At 42.9% G+C, this 17,883-nt stretch overlaps 1 protein-coding gene across 1 annotated transcript in view; it reads left to right on the top strand.

Moving 5' to 3' along the window:
- Nucleotides 1-17,883, top strand: part of MALRD1 (MAM and LDL receptor class A domain containing 1) — a 245,776-nt gene that overhangs the window by 178,510 nt on the left and 49,383 nt on the right. The window contains exons 31-32 of the mRNA XM_077304219.1: nucleotides 1,552-1,753; nucleotides 17,340-17,615. Coding sequence (XP_077160334.1) covers nucleotides 1,552-1,753; nucleotides 17,340-17,615 — 478 coding nt within the window. The remainder of the gene's footprint in view (nucleotides 1-1,551; nucleotides 1,754-17,339; nucleotides 17,616-17,883) is intronic.

The raw sequence follows: 17,883 nt of genomic DNA, 5'->3' as shown, positions 1-17,883 counted from the left end.
GCGCAGCTGCTGCTGGCAGTGCCACCTAGCGTGCGGCAGGAAGTCAGGAGCACCAGCAGGAAAGCAAGCGGAGCAGGGGCTCAGGCCGCAACGGCAACGTCCCTCGGCAAAAGACTACCCCCCAGGCCTCAGTAAAATTGTCAAGTGTTGACCGGTCCCCGGTGATAAAAAGTTTGGGGACCACTGGTCTAGAGGTCTTAGTCAGAGGTCTGACTCACTTAACATGAGTCAGCAGCGCAACTCAGTGGCTAAAAAGGCAAATGAGCCTTGGGGCTGTATCAAAAGGAGTATAGTGTCCAGATCACACAAGGTGATTGTACTGCTTTACTCTGCTCTGGTTAGACCTCACTTAGAGTATTGTGTTCAGTTTTGGGCACCACAATTGAAGAAGGATGTAGATAAACTGGAGCGCATCCAGAGGAAGGCAATGGAAATGGTAAGGGGTTTGGAGACCAAGACTTATGAGGAAAGGTTGAGGGACCCTGGTCTGTTTAGCTGGAGAGAAGATGAATAAGAGATTATATGATAGCCATCTTTTAAGTACATGAAGAACTGTCACTCTTTGTTGCCTCAAAGAGTTGGACCAGAATCAGTGGGATAAAATTAATTCAAAAGAATTTTTGGCTAGACATCTGGAAGAATTTCCTGACATGGTGGTTCCTCAGTGGAACAGGCTTCCTTGTGAGTTGATGGGTTTTCCATCTTTGGAAATTTTTAAGTAGAGGCTAGATAGCCATCTGACAGAAATGCTGATTTTATTAACTTAAGCTGATTTTGAGTGGGTGGATAGAAGGGATTGTGTAGGTATCTGGCTCTTGTGTCCATTTCCTGCATTCTGCAGGGGTTGGACTAGATGACCTTGGATGTTCCTTCCAACTCTATGATTCTAAGTTGAACTCTATGGCATCATATGCCAATGTCATCCTCAAACCCCACTGTCCTCAAGCTTCACTCCCCCCCCCCCCAAAAAAAAACAACAACAGGTATTTCTCATCTCAGACCTGGCAACTAGCATAGACATCCAGAACTAGTTGTAAGAAATGACAGAGAAGAATCAGGACCTTGCATGAACTGGGGTGGAACGGAAGGAAACAGAGCTTTAGGATTGTTGCAGATAGTTTGTCAACAGCATACTGGGAAATTTCCTGGAGATTTGGGGATGAAGCCTGAGGAAGGTGGGAGTTGGATAGGATAAGGACATCAGCAGAGTATAAGGTCATAGATTCTACCCTACCAAAAAGCCATTTCCTCCAGAGAAACTGATCTCTGTTGTAAGTCTGAGAGATCTCCAGGCCCCACATAGAGGCTGGCAACCCTAGTTCCGTGCCACCTAGTCAAGCCCACACAGAGAGGCAAAAGGCTGGGAGGATGGCCAAGCGATGGAGTGGGAAGAAGGAAACTGGTACACGGACTCCTTTCCCTTCTGTGCTGAGGCCTGGGGCACAGCCAAGTGAACTATTCAAAGGCCTGTGTATGGGCCACCCAACAAGGTACACTATGACAAATAAGACTGGCAAAACAATTTTTCCTCCCTCTGCTTTCTTCTAATAGGTGTACATTGTTGAAGAATTTGGAATGGATATTTTGATGTGGTCGGCAACTGGGAAAAAAAGAAAGGCATGGACATATGCCAGTGTGGCCCTTTCCAGCTACAGTCCTTTCAGAGTGGCCTTTGAAGCTGAAGTGGGAGCAAAGGAGATCCTAGAATTTGCCCTTGATGATATTTCTTTCACCCCAGAATGTCTATTAGGAGGTATGTGGCTCTACAAGTATTAAATTAACAGTGCAATCCTATATCTGTTAAATCCATTTACTTTAATGGGTTTTAGAGATGCCTCTAAAGTCTGCATTGTTAGTGATTTGGGGGGGGGGGATCTTTGCTGGTTCAAACTGAACATCAAGGATGTAAGTGGATTGTTCCAAGGTGAGCCACGAATTCACAGCTCCAAAACATGGGACCGTACCAATATCAGTAGACAGAATATACATCAATGCCTGTTGTTTAGTGTTTGCAAATTTATTTCCCCTTCTCACACACACACTACTTCCCTACATGGGACCTTTCCTGGCTTTTGGTATGATGAAGGCACAGAATGTGTAGCCATTGTTTAGCCACTAGGACTGTAAATTAGGAGATAGATAACAGGCCCAGTGTGCATTCCACAGTTTAGGAGTGCTGACACTCAGAAGACAGTCAGTTGAAAAAGTGCTTAATGGTCAAAACGACGGGCATAGCCTGACTGTAAAACAATTGCTTAAGATTCTCAGCAGCACAGTTTAAACCGTGCTGCAGGAGAAGTCATTCCAGCCAGGTCCTTGTGCGGCGTGTCGTAGAAATTAGCATGGAGACCTCAGAGGGCCCTGAGAGGTTTGACTGCAGACCTATCTCCCATCTTTCTCTGGATGCTTTTCCTCTCTGCCAGGACCTATTACAGTATCTACAACTAACTGTGAGGAAAGCATCACTGCAAAAATTGACAGCAGGTCACAAGTTAGCTGAGGTGGAGGTAGCCACAGAACAGAAGAAGATTCAGCATGTCTCGGTGATAAGCCCATTTTTGCTATATAACTCAGAACTCTTCCCCTTCCTTTTCCATTTTTATGCATGACTGCAGGGTTCCGGGGAGGTGGGGGACTATGGAACCAAATTCAGGGCTCTCTTGTCACTCGGAGAGAGGGAGATGAGACGGAGCACGTTATGCGATTTGTTTTCGTGGATGATGTTTGAGTTGGGCCTGCATAATGTGACAGGAGCCTCAGCGGAGATCCTTTATCGGGGGGCCCGTAGTGTCTCTTGGTGCCGCTGAGGCCGCTGCATGCATTTCAATAGACATATCTGTCAGTGTGACATCATCTCCGGCACTTCAAAGGACGCCACACTATGCAGAAGCCATTCATTGCGGAACTCTTCCCCACACCCAGTCCTTTATTCGCCAGTGAATGAAGTTGCCCTGGGAGGATCATTTGTTTAACTATTCATATTTAAGAAGAATAATTTCTGCACGGTTGGCAATAAGCAGATGGCGATGGTGGCAGTTATGGCTGGATGAAAAATGATAGCGGTGTTAGAGAAGACGCTCGTGAGTAATTTGCCACTTGTTGCGCTCCGCTAATTACGACCCCCAAAACGGCAAAACATGAGCCTGTTCAGTGATTTGTTTAACACCATGTTTAAAACAATGCCTCTTTTGTCATTGATGATAAAAACCACATCTCCGGGGGCCGGGGAGGGGGGGGGGAAGCAAGTGACATGCTGATTTGTACTTGAAATGCTTGTTCTGCTGCATTATTTTACTCTTGTGAAAATCCGCACAATCATTTAGTGGACAGTTGCCATCCATCCTGGCGAGACAATGAGCATGCACAGTGCTCTATGTCCCTTTTCAGGCATTACAATACCGAGGAACAGAAGCTAGGGGTGTGCAAGAATTTTTTTTTTTCCGGATTCAAGTATATTGGACCTGAAAATATTGGTATTTCCCTAATATTCCTGAGTGGCTTATCCGAGCTGAAACATCCAGCCCTAGTGTGTCCTGCTCCTGCTGAGAGAGGAGGATCAGGGTGGACACAACTCCCTCTTTCTCACTTTCTGGGGTGTAGCATGGGGAAAGGGTATAAGGCTCCTAGGAGTTTGCCCTTAGCACTGGAAGAAAACAAAGCATTACTGGGTTTCTGCGTATTAGACTGGCCCTGGTTCAGGTGGGCGAGCAAAAATGCCTGCCTACTGCTGATTCGGGTGCTTTTTTGGCTCATCCGAGCCAAACCACCCATTCCCTGTATTCCACAGATCCAAATCACGGTGGCCGAATCACAACTTGGAGATTCGGCCACATGGCCGTATAAATGCATCCCCTCCCCTACCTTCTCATTCAGCAAAGGAGAGGAGAAAAGATCCTGTCTGCAATTTTGCTCTTCGATTGGAGGATCCAACCTATTCATTTCCAGGGGAGATCCTTAACCATGTGCTCAACTCAACTTAGGTAGGAACATTGCTCCTGCAAGGAGTTCACAGAGGGATAAGTTAAATGATGAGTGGTCAGCTGTGACACAGTTTGTCTATATCCTTTGCTCAAGTCATCTTAAAAGGTTTTTTGTTGTTATAATTTCTGGGAAACCTGACTGACCATTTGCACTGGTTCAGTTGACAGTCATTCCAGCTGACATCCTGGACACCGCACCACTGTGAGCTATCAGTACATCACCATCTAGATAGTGTCGAGAGACTTTTGAATTATGGATGTAGCATTGCAGCAGTTTTCTTGTTTTGGATTGCTGCTCATGGCTCACACTGTGAAAACACACACACACACACACAAACGTACACACAGAGAATACAGGACTTGGTCTGAATACATTTCATTCTGCTGTAGCCTGAAACAAAGTATCTGAGGGCACGAATAGAGGCTGCACAGCTTTTTAATCGGGTGGGTTAATTTGTAGAGATATTCTACTGTGACCTCAACTTTGTCATGCGCCCTGGACCACCGCAAAGAATGGGGTCCTAACAACGATCAAAAACTTTCCACTCCGAGCAAGTCTCATGAGGTTCGACTCACTAATTGGAAACTGGCATGGAACGCTTCTTCTGAGCCTGTGCTTCACATGCTATTGAACACATCACATTTATTTTCTAAAATGTCCAGTAGGAATCTGCATCAGGGGGGGAACGGGTTCTTTTTCATTCTAAAAGTCTACAGCGTTTCTCCTTTTGTTTAATTTGTGAAAATCTTTAAGCATCTCCTTCCCTCCCTTTCGCTTTCTATATTTTTCTTTTGTACAAATGCTTTGTGTTTTGTAAATGGCTTTTTGAAAACAACAATTACCTCTGTTCGGCAACTTTTCAACTCAAGATAAAGGAAGACTATGGGAACTTGCAGCCACATTTTGCCTCTGAATGTTTTCTTCCCTTAAAGGATTGCTTTGTTGCTGCAGTATTCCCCCTGCCCCCCCCCCCACACACACAGATCTTCTTTCTGCATTATTACTTCTCCAGCCTCTCTTTAATTACTTTAGGTTTCCCAGGGCAACATGTTCTAAATGGAAGCAATCACAATTTAGCTGGTTGGTAGCGATGAGCCATAAAGCATTACCAGTTCCATCCATGCACCAAAGAGTTTTTGCCCCCTTTTTTGCTCGGTGTTTTTTAAATAGCTAGTCCTCATTAGACAGGGGATTTTTTTTTTTTTGCTAAACCTGATAATAATTTTGCCCGCTTGCAACCAAATGTGACTTTCCAGAGAGAGTCCTCCCCACCGTTCACTATCAACTGAGCACTGCCAACTGCTCATGCTGCCAAATGTTTTTCTCTCCGACATTTCTCATGCACCTGAGAGGCCTCAAGAAATCCACTCTATTTGAAATTGTGCTGCTGAGTCATGTACCGCCTTAATACCCGCACATACTGGAGGATTGCTTTTGAGGATGCCAGCCAGCACCATTTATTTTGCCAGCCATGCAGCTGTTAGTATTTTGCTTAAATGTGCATCTTGTAGGGAATCTTGGATAGTTCTGCTGGTCCCTTACCACTGTTACCAGAATACCAGAATACCAGAATGCACACTGCTGAATCAGACCCTTAGTCCTTCAAAGGCAGCATTGTTTATTTAAATTAGCGATGGCTTTCCAGGGTCTAAAGTAGTGGTTGTTTACATCTCCTTCTATTTGATGCTTAGATTGGCAGTGCCAGGGACTAAACCGGGGACCTTACTGAGCCATTGTTCCTTCCATCATCATTCTCTTCAAAAGCTTTAGATCCCCAGGAGATTGGAAAATCCCATAGTCAACCCATGTCTCCACTTATTGATGTTCTCTTTGTCCATTACTTATGGGGGGGGGCGTTACCAAAATCCCCAAACTTTATGGTAAACTGCCACCAAAATTTCTGAGAGTATCTCCTGCTAAACAGAGTTGTACATCTAAGCATCAAGGCAAGCAAGAGTACAAAGAAATGGCAAAGCACACAAATCTTACACTCAATTCTTATCCTAATGTATGTTTTTATAGGAAAGGGAAGTATTTCTTAAAACTGTAGCATGAAAAGTTCAGTATTGCCTTTGTTTTCATAGTTAGGAGGTACTTCTCCCCCTTGTTACTAAGGACAGAGTTGAGTTCCAAGGTATAAGTTTAGTTGTTCGTGGCCCATCCAAGGAGAAGAGCAAGATGACAGAGAGCTTCTTTCCCAAGTCCTCCAGTTAACTATGCTCAGCCTAACACGGTGGTTTTAATTTTAAAAAACAGATTACTCTGCTCAGTCTATTTCCATAGGAATCATCATGAGGGCTTTTGCTCTCTGTGATGGTTGATGAAAAATAGCTTGACAATGGTTGTTCTGGCATCATAGTCCAAGCTGTTTTTTTTTCCTTTAGTTGTTGACTTCATTGGAACTAAGATATGTAGCATCAACTCTGTAACCTTCTTTAAAAACTAGTGGCTAGTGGCAGACTTGCTTATGACATTAAGGCTTGTACCTTGTAGCTTCCCCCCACTAGTTTTGCTCTTGTGGTTCTCTGCTAAGTTTTCCTTACTGGGAAAGTTTTCCTTACTTCCTCCAATTAAGAATTAGTTTTTCTGATGTCAGAAGGTTTCCTCTGATGGAGAAAAGTCATTCTGTGGGAGGAAGTCTTGGTGGAAGGGAATCATATGAAAGTATGGCATGCACCTTCCTCTATTTCAGGGGTAGTCAAACTGCGGCCCTCCAGATGTCCATGGACTACAATTCCCAGGAGCCCCCTGCCAGCGAATGCTGCCAGGGGGCTCCTGGGAATTGTAGTCCATGGACATCTGGAGGGCCGCAGTTTGACTACACCTGCTCTATTTTATCCTTACAGAGAGCCAGCATGGTGTAGTGTTTAGGAGCATTGACTTCTAAGCGGGCGAGCCAGACATGCAGCCAACTGGGTGACCTTGAGCTTACTACAGCACTGATAAAGCTATTCTGACTGAACAGTAATATCAGGGCTCTCTCAGCCTCACCCGCCTCACAGGGTGTCTGTGGTGGGTTCAGGAAAGGAAAGGTGATTGTAAGCCACTTTACAACTCCTTTGGGTAGAGAAAAGTGGTATATAAGAAGAAACTCTTCTTCTTCTATGGTATCCGGTAGGGTGAAAGAGAGTGACTGGCCAAGGTCATCCAATTAACATCAGGGTTTGAATCCAGGTCTCTCATGTTCAAGACTGACACACACTAGTATGTGTGCATGCAAGTGATTCCAAATAGACTCTTTTTTCCATGAGAGTTTGCCTTGCTGGAAGAAATTCTTCTTCCATCAGAGAAAGGTTCTTTTTTAGCAAAATGTGATCCTATTAAGTGTTAAGAGCTCATGGTTACTTCATAATAAAGGGGTTATGGATTTGCTCAGATAAAATGAAATTTTGATTCATGGGATTGTTTTACATGTGGAAAATGGATTAGGGTAAAATTGGGTAAAATTAATAAGACTATATTTTTATTTCTATACCACCCTTCCCCGGTCAGGGTGGATAACAACTGGTTTGAAAAACAATTATACCACTATATGTACTTAATAAATAAAATTAGCCCACATATGTCACTCACTCTAACGGATTGGAATAAAAGGAACTTTTGGAGGGATCTGAAAGAAACTGGAGTCCTTTTCTCCTCTTGCTAGTACGAGGCTGTAAACACTGCATGACCAAATAAATTGTTTTTTTCCCCAAACTGTTCCATTCCCTAAACACATTTTAAACCAACACCCAGTGCAGTAAATTGTATGTTTAATCTTTTTTTTGTTTGTTTGTTTTTTAGTAATTGCTGCTGGCTCCAGATTTCAGTTTAGCTGCCTACAATCCCATTCTGACCCTGCAACATATAGTGAAATGTCAGGCTCCATTATGTCAGGCTCCATGCAGTACAGTATAACTTGTAGCAAATGGGACTTTTTTTGAGCAGTGCAATATAGAGGGAGATAGAATTTCAGTGTCAAGGACTTCCAAGAGAAGAGGGTCTTAGTTCTTGAACATTTTGAATGACTCAGTGAATCAGGGAGCCTATCCTGTCTTATCGAACTCTAATGTTTCAAGAGCAGATGGTCTCTTGGGTAGATTAGAACTAGATTACCTATTCCTTTATAGACCAAAAGCAAGACCTTGGGCATTCACTCCCTGAATTATAGGCATCAGTAGTCAGCTTAATGCTTTGGAGAATGTACATGATAATTCACAAGCTTGTCAGGGAGCCCATAAACATTGCAAGTTTGACTTTGGAAATTTTGCAGCTATCAGTCAAATATGATATCTGCCCTTGCAAAGACAATTTTCCCCCCTGGAAGTGGACACAAAGATGCTAATGATTTGGCATCTATTTTTTTTCCTGTGGTTTTAAAGCCCCTGTAGCCTTTATCAGCCTGGGCATTTTAAATAGCTGATGTAATTTTAGCTCATTCAGATTTTTCAAAATAGCAATTTGGCATTGGTTCATGACACTATTTAAGAAGTTGCAACACTGGGTTCTCAGGTGTCTAATAAATTAGAAAAGACTTTGAATACTTAATTCTGTACCTTAATTCCTTTTAGGTTTCTAGGATGCAACTTGGGTTTTCTTCTAAGTGAGCCTGTTCAAGATAAAGGTAGATCATGGAATACACAGGCTAGGTCTTGGGTCACCAATCTTTATCATGTAAGGAGGTTATAGATTCCCCCTCAGTTACTGCATGCATCATATCTGATTTGGATCATACTTGTGGCATGTATTTAACTTATTGGGGAAACTCAACATGTGCTATCCCAACTGGTCAAATAGCATCCCCCACCCCAAACTGTTTCAGGTCAAGGAGATTGTATGGTGGAGAAGACTGAACCCTTTCTCCAAGTGCACTACAGCTGCAATAAAATTGCATGCTACACATACAGAAATTGAGGAGAGCCTGCTACTCATGAGTGTTATGGAGCCCTAGACCCAATTTGTGCGCTTGGTGATGAAATACAAAGTGCATTTTGAGTGTTCTATCCCACAACTGAGGGTTGAGCAGACATAAGTCTGCTTCATCTGAAAGCATGCACATGCCAGCATGTGGCCACTGTTTTGTAAGCCGGGGCAGTCAGGCCATTTATGCATGGCAGAAGCCACACTGGGCCACTGCTGAAGCATTGCCATGGAGCAGCATGCTCTGCCATTTTTGGGAAATACATGGGGGACACAGTTAAATGGTGCAAATTGGTGCACCATATTCTGTATTCCCATGGGGGAGACATTTTGATGGTAGACCAGCTCCACACCGAAGTGCCTCCCCCTAGATCCACTGTGCGGGGGGAGTATTATTTCACAGGAAGGTGGGATTGTGTGATTACACAATCCCACCTTCCTGCACCATGGCCAAGCCAAACTCCAAATCGACCTCACAGCACCCTGAAATGGTGCAGACTTGAGTAGGACATGTTTGGCCCCCTCCCAGCCACCATAGCACAGGGGAAAAAGAGGCCTGGAATGCACAGGCCTGTATGCACAGGCCAGGCTTGGCCTGGCCGCTGATCATGGCCGCAGCCAACATGGGTCATCAGAGGCCCTAAAGCTGGCCAAGGCTGGGAAAGGGCTGGGCTGCTGGCAATGTCATACATAACTGGGGATTAGCCCCACTGCCTTGCTGCTACCAGCCCAGCCTTTCCTCCTCATGCATAATTGGTGTCAGAATTTCATCCATGGTTTACCTAACGGTAAGTCTAACATAGAGGATTGCTTTACTTATCTAATTATGTGAAGTAACAGGTAAGGAGGCAGAAAAGACACTGCTAGGGGAAAAAAACACTTCTGCCCAAGTCTAATGTCCTCTTGAGTGGATGGAGTATTGTCACTATCACTGTAACTTGACTGTTGAGTTCGAATACAACCTTGAGAAGCCATTGGGATGCACAATACAGCAGACAGGAATACCTGGCGGTGAAGCAGTCAATCAACTGGTGGTTGTTAACCTGAAAGGTTATGTTTAACAGGATGTAATTTACCAGTGTTGATAAGCCCACTTAATAGTTCATTCAGCATGACAACTTAGTTCATGACTTCATTGCTCTGGCTGCAAGGAAGCAGACCAGTTGTCAGGGGAACTGCCAACTAAGAGGTCAACACTTGGATCAGTGATTGGCTCCAATCTTCAATGCCTGACTAAAGATCTCCAACAACAACAACAACAACAAAACCTTTATTGGCATATTAAAAGAAGTAAAATATAGGGGAGGGGAATACATAAAGACCCATTGCAATGCAGAGTAAACAAAAACAAACATAATATATTCACGATTTCTCATGGCAACTAAAATTCTCCATTGACCAAGTAAAATCAGCAAAAATCTGCACTCCCTTACCACCTGTTCAAACCCACTGTTCAAAAATGTATAAAACACTTGCAGTTGTTCTTGGGGAGGAACAAGTTGATTAGTATGTATAATTCTGCTTGGGTAAATCCCTTCCAAAACTTCATTTTCTGAAAATGCATTAGAAATTCAAATTGTGCACACCCTGTAGTATTTTGTTGAAACATCTCCAAGAAGGACTTTAGTTCACTGAAATTAACGTTTTTGGGCTTGGTTCCAGTTGGATCTCTGGAGCTACAAAGCTCAATCCTTTGTGACTTTGTTATCAAAGGACTCTTAATATCTGAGATTCAGTAGCATTGCTGCTCTTTTAAAAGCGAACTAGTATTCATGCAAAAAGCTAAGGCCTTCACAGCTTTATGGGATAGGGAATCTGAGGGATGGATATAAACCTGCCTGTACATTAAGATGGGAGGGGAGGTGGGATGGTACGCCCAGTCTCATTAGAACTCAGAAGCTAAGCAATTTCAGTACTTGGAAGGGAAACCACCAAGGCAAGAAGGCGGCAATGGTAAACCATCTCTGCTTCATATTTGCCTTGATAGCCCCTTTGTTGGAGTTATCGTAAGTTGGCTGCAACTTGAGGGCTCACATATGCCCTAACATCAGCTGGCTCTGCTCTTGTGTTGTTACTATGAGTACAAGGAAGCTGATATACACATAGGGAAGGGTTTTTCAGCCACAGTCGCAGGCCTGGTAACTCCCTGCCCAAGGAGACTCAGCCAGCCCTCACACTGGGGGTGAATGCTGAAGACAGTACTTGACTTAAGGGCTTTGGAGGTGGGTGGGTGGATCCAATTTCAGCTATCTTAGAACTGGGACTGTGATCATGCTTTGCCCCATCTTCTTACTGCACTTTTTGGATGTTAATTATGTTTTAAGGTTTTATTGATGGACTCTCGGGTTTATCAAATTAAATTTTACTGATTTTTATATGAGGTTGACATTTTATAGTTTAGGCTGCTGCTAATGTTTCGGGATTTGTTTGTTTTAAATGTGTGCTTTTGTGCTTGTAAGCCACTCTGAGTGCCTCTGTAGATAGGCAAGTACATATATCGTAAGTAACTAAATAAACAGTGGTAACATGAGTGCGTCACTTAGAGCACAAACTGTGGTCTTTTCAAAGCATGGCCAAATCACTTGCTGTCTTCTCCTTTCCTGCTATCATGTACAGAGACTGAAGTTTCCCTGATTCCAAACTAACCACAGTTTCTTGTGGCATCCAACCTGGTTGTTTTAATAAGGTGCTACAGTTTAATTCTGGTTTAGAGTCCTGAGTTGTGGTCAAGGAACCCAACAACTGTTTAATGCATTTAAATTGGATGTTTATACAAATTGCGGTTAGCTCTTATCCAGGAAATGTGCCATTTTGACATGATGTGGGAGGGGAAGAAGGAAGCCGAAGAAGAAGAAAAGCTTCATGCCTCAATCTCATCACACACAATGTGGTTTTGTCCTGATGTCTGAATGTAGTCTATGTATTACATCCCCTTTTCAGAATATTAAATTAAGTGAAACAAACCTGGTCCATTCAGCATCACACAGGTAAACATTAAAGGTAAAGGTAAAGGTATCCCCGGTGCAAGATGCCCTCTAGCGTTTTCATGGCAGACTCAATATGGGGTGGTTCGCCAGTGCCTTCCCCAGTCATTACCGTTTACCCCCCAGCAATCTGGGTACTCATTTTACCAACCTCGGAAGGATGGAAGGCTGAGTCAACCTTAGGTAAACATTAGCATAGGTATAATTGTTGAGGAAGGAGCGATGGTGTACTTTGGGGGACAAAAGCTTAAAAATGAGTGTGAATTAGATCCTGAAGAGGGAGAATCTCTTATATACCTTGTAATAAACAATCATTAGAATGTGTTACTTTCCCGGTATTTTGTAAGCAGAAACATTTAATTTGTACTATATATAAGCATTTATTATATCCTTTATAGAGCCTCTTGTGGCGCAGAGTGGTAAGGCAGCCGTCTGAAAGCTTTGCCCATGAGGCTGGGGGTTCAATCCCAGCAGCCGGCTCAAGGTTGACTCAGCCTTCCATCCTTCCGAGGTCGGTAAAATGAGTACCCAGCTTGCTGGGGGATAAACGGTAATGACTGGGGAAGGCACTGGCAAACCACCCCGTATTGAGTCTGCCATGAAAACGCTGGAGGGCGTCACCCCAAGGGTCAGACATGACTTGGTGCTTGCACAGGGGATACCTTTACCTTTACCTTATATCCTTTATGCTCTAGGAACTAAATTATACCCAGTATATATCCTGGTTGGATACATAAATAGCTTAAAAAGTTTGACAAATTCAAAGCCAACATTAATGCTGCATGAACAACTGAATCGTTAATATTAGTTAAGCATTATAATGAAAAGTACAATTAAAAATTGAGGTTTTATTGTGTTAAGTAAAATTAACATTCCCTATCTGAAAGCTCAAGGCTGCTTTATTGTGAAGACTATGGAAAACAGTACATTCCCACTGATTTCAAAGGTATTAAATTTGGATTTACACTAGATTAAGGGAGGTAAGGATTCGATCAACTTGGCTAGACATCTCAAATCTCAGAACCACCACTTTTCACTTTTCATCATATTAACACCTCCATCCTGTCTTTGTCTTTCTATGTCTTTCTATTGATTTCTTTTCTAAAACTTCCTAGCAAATAATGTTACTTTGATCCTAGCCTTAATCCCTATTTAAATTGACCTCCCTTGAGTTCTACATCCAAAGAGTGAGGTGTCATGAAGGTATAAATACTTAGGTCCTATTTCTGCCAAGGATTTAAGTACTTTCATTATTCAAAGTAATGAGGGTGACTTTTTGAGAACTACAAAAATGGGCTCTTTGACTGGGATCATAAAGGGAATTAAAGAGCAGTAATTTAACTTCTTTACTCTAGAGTAAGACCATATACGTCAACGGCACCTTTCCAGAACAAAGTAGTTATCAGATTGCAATTAACGTTCTGTTAGAATCATAGAGTTATGAATGTGAAAATCCTGAACTTGGAGCCCTAAAATAAATAACACCATATCTAACAAAGATTGTAAAAATTGGACAAGACATTGACCTAGATGGTCTTGCCTCTAATATTTGAAGAACTAAGAAACATTCAATAAGGTCACAAACCAGCCAAATAAAACATACACTAACTGACTGGTTAAGAGCCTCTTGTGACGCAGAGTGGTAAGGCAGCAGACATGCAATCTGAAATCTCTGCCCATGAGGCTGGGAGTTCAATCCCAGCAGCCAGCTCAAGGTTGACTCAGCCTTCCATCCTTCCAAGGTCAGTAAAATGAGTACCCAGCTTTGCTGGGGGGTAAATGGTAATGACTGGGGAAGGCACTGGCAAACCACCCGTATTGAGTCTGCCATGAAAACGCTGGAGGGCATCACCCCAAGGGTCAGACATGACCCGGTGCTTGCACCGGGGATACCTTTACCTTTACCTTTAACTGACTGGTTATAAGAATATATATAGAATCTTCCATTAAACTTATTTGATTTAGTACATATTTAGTACATATTTAGTTCCACAGATCTTATCACCCTAACTTGTATATTATGATACAGATCCAGCAGTACATCTGTGGAAGGAGACTCGACTTCCCTTCTCCAAACATGCCTTTCCATCCCCTCCCCCCTGCAGATATTTCTTGCCGTCAAAGGACTCCAATGGACAGCCACCATCCAAGGAAGGCTCCAATGAGGACAGAGAATGAAACAAGCTCTCCTCCTCCTTCTTCAACAGTAGCGTGCTTGAGATAGAGAAGGTGTATGTGTCCCTTTTGCTCATCCTCATGCAGCTCCCTCTCTTAACCTGCATGACATTTTGTCCATGTGAGTTCCTCCATCACAGGAATCATCTTTCGGAGGGGACTGCTGGGGGAGGAGAATGCAGCAAAAATCTTCGCCTGACAGCTCCTTAGCTGCAAGCCTATGTAAATTGTTTGCATCACATGATAGCTACTGATTGGATATTCTAGCAGCTCCTCTGCAGCTGCTCTAGCAATTTCCAAAGAGCGCTGAGGAGCAGAGAGAGCATCTTTTTACCTATTCACTCAGGGTCTTTTTCTCAGACAATAGCCAAGCTTGCAAAATCTCATATTTTGAAAATGCTCTCTAACCGAAAGTAAACCTCCCTGCTTGTAGAAAATAAGCAAAAATAGGTTTTTGTCCCCCACCCCCAAACAGCTTTTATATTTTAAAAAACTCCAAAAACATGCAGTGTTTTATATGAAGGGCCCTTTTAAATTGCAATCTTCCCTACCTGGCCTGAGGTGGAACAATCCACTCATTCTGCTGTGTTTGTAGATTCTGCTTCAAAGCTGGCTCATGCATTGCCGAGAACCTTAGAGAGTCATGCTTCTTCTTTCCCTGCTGCTACAATTTGTGATTTGGGACTTGTACATCTCACTCATAGTGAGATCCATGATTCCCATTTTGCACATTATGGCAGAAGCAGAGAGCACCAAGAATGACTGTCAGCTAAACGTTGTTTAGAAGCCAAAGACTAAACACTCCTGTGGTTTTATGTAGAATTAACCTGAGTCTATGTCCATATTCAGAAAACAAATCTAGGTATATTTTTGTAGTGCAAAAACATCTCAATGGTGGCTTATTCTATTTTTATCTGTAAGCTAAATTCATGGCTACTTGAGAATAGTTTTTATAGGCACATTTTCCTCGAAGCACAGGAGTTAACAGGGAAAGCATGGTGTTCAAACTTTAAACCAAATTTATGTACTTGCATATGTCCAAAAGGCATGGTAACCATATCACCATTTTATTAATTTTATTTATTAAAATATGTATATCCTGACTTTCATTGTGACTCAAGACAGTGAGACTTGGTCTGCACATTGGTCTAAATAGCAAAACGCTCGCTGAATGTCAGTTTGTGATATTTTATCGCGTCTCACTGGCCCTCCTCACCTTATATTTGTCTTGCCTTTTCAGCCATCTTTTCACGCATTTCACCCTCCTAATTTGTGGCTGGAAAGGTTAGAGGAGAGAGCAACACAGCATATACTTGTCGCGCTTCGGCCTGTCAATCACTTCAGACAACCAATCCCCTACTGTTGCTAAGTACATGTAGCCATTTTTAAAGAGAAAAAATCCCCATCCCCAGGAAGAAGAAAGAGGGAGGTGGGTGCAAGGGTGGGATATAGCAGAGCTGACTGTCACACGTTTCACCCTCCATATGTTCCTTCTGCTGGTTGTCTGCTGGTTGTCAGCCGGTTGATAGAGAACTTTAGGGTGGGGAATCCATTTTTTGCAATTCCAGATGTAGCACTTTAAAATGGAGGATGTAGTAAGCCAGCTGCTGCCGAGATACTGGTTGTAGGCAACATCATGTAGGGGGGCTGGAACATGCTGCCTTCATTTGGCAAACATAAGACTACATTTCTCACGTGTGGAAACACCCAGTGTATTTATTTATTTATCATACTTCTATACCGCCCTCCCTGGAGGCTCAGTATACACACCAATTTAAAACATAGGAAATGAAGCCCCAAATGAAGCTATAAGTGAAATGTACAAGTACCAAATCACAAATTGTAGCAGCACGGAAGGAAGAAGCATGACTCCTCCCCCCCCCCCAAAAAAAAGAATGTGTAAAGGTATGTGGGTGAAACAGGTACAGGAAACAATATCATATCTGAACATTACTAGAAACGGAGGATACAACATGAAACTGATGCACTTCTGTACACAGGATGCATTTTATGGGATTCCTTGCCACACAATACAATGAGGACTACTAGCTCCCATGACTTTAAAATTGACACACAAACCTGGAGGGGACCTAGATTTCTCAGTGGATACGTTGAACTTTTATATTCCAAGGCAGCATACCTATGAATCAGCAGTTGGTGCAGGGCAATAATTGGGGAAGATGTTGCTTTCATGCCTTCTGTGTAGAATTTCAAGATGCATCTTCTTGGAAACAGGATGCTAGACCAGACAAAGCATAGGTCTGATTTAGCCAAGTTTGTTCCTTATGAGATCTGATTAAGGGCTGTGTCCCTGTTTGGGGAGAGAGAGTGTTGTTTGAACTGCACACATACACATAGGCTCAATAACTCACATTAGGCACATTCATGAACATGCACATTTATGTGCATAAGAATATAAATCTCATTAGCAAGTGATGAGGAGAAACAACAAGGAATTTGAACCTACGATTCTTCCTGCTTGCATGGTCAAGGAGAGGACTTTAGAACCCTTTGCACATGACCAAAATACGTTCCCATAAATGGCTGCTGCTGTCCCAGGCAAAGAGCACTATGAGTATGTTTGGAAGTATTGCTTCTTTAGGACTTGGGTGTGAAGGAAAGATAATATCCCAGTTTTATAGTCTTTTGTCTTGACAAAAAGATTGTAGTCTATTATGCTCGCAAACATCCATCCTCTCCACACACCTTTATATGGTTAGCATCTACCCAGATAAAGTGACTTTTGTCACAGTCCAAAAGCATCCAGAACGTGATCAGAGGCATGTTTCCTTAGGCTCTGGCAGGCGTTGTTTCCCTGGATTGCAGGCACAAAAATAATGATAGGCAAATCTGGCAGCTGAATGTTTTTGATCCTCAGTGCAACTAAAAAGACCACCTTGCAACAGGCAATGTTGCCGTTTTTGTTGCTCTGGCCATACTGCAAAACAATGCAAATGTATTCAGAACATAGCTCATTTTATGTGGCGAACAAAGCATCAGTGGGCATCACTAGCAAAGTCAGTTTCATTTCCAAATGTATTCTTTGCAGAATGAAATCAAAAACAAATATTTGGCTAGGTTTTTTATGTGCAATAAAAAGTATGTGGAATAGCTTCAAAACATCTGTATGGTCAAGCTCTGTAAGGCCGTCATTTTCCATACTAACAGTACATATTAATGAATTCATATGGATCTATACATCTGGGATTTATAGGAGACCTTTCCTGCCTAGATGGCCTGCATGGCCCCTTCCAACTCTATGATTCTATGATTCTATGATTCTATATCTTCTTTCTTTAGGACCAGTTTCCCCACAGCCTCCGACCTGCCCCACTGATCAGTTCACTTGCATGTATGTGAAACAGTGTGTGCCTCTCTCTGCGAAATGTGACCAAGTGGAGGACTGTGCAGATGGTTCTGACGAAATGAACTGCCCTACTGAGCAACCGACCACAGAACCCCTGAGGCACTGCAAGGATACTGAGTTCCAGTGTGGTAACCAGCTGTGCATCCCATCACTCTTGAGATGTGATGGTGTGACCGACTGTCCATTCAATGAAGATGAAGCCAACTGTCGTAAGTTTTGCACTTCTGTACAGCCATGCTTGAGATGCAAAATACTGTAATTCTGTAGGTATTATTTCAGTAAATTAAAATCAGCATGATTTGCTAAAGCAAATTGAAGGTACCAAATGTAAATTGTTTTAGGTATATTCTTTAGGGCAGGGGTAGTCAAACTGTGGCCCTCCAGATGTCCATGGACTACAATTCCCAGAAGCCCCTGCCAGCATTCGCTGGCAGGGGCTTCTGGGAATTGTAGTCCATGGACATCTGGAGGGCCGCA

Source organism: Paroedura picta, chromosome 11, assembly GCF_049243985.1.
Source record: "Paroedura picta isolate Pp20150507F chromosome 11, Ppicta_v3.0, whole genome shotgun sequence".
Taxonomy (NCBI): Eukaryota; Metazoa; Chordata; class Lepidosauria; order Squamata; family Gekkonidae; genus Paroedura; species Paroedura picta.
Note: the sequence above shows the minus strand (reverse complement) of the source record. Positions and strands in the feature narration are given on the sequence as shown.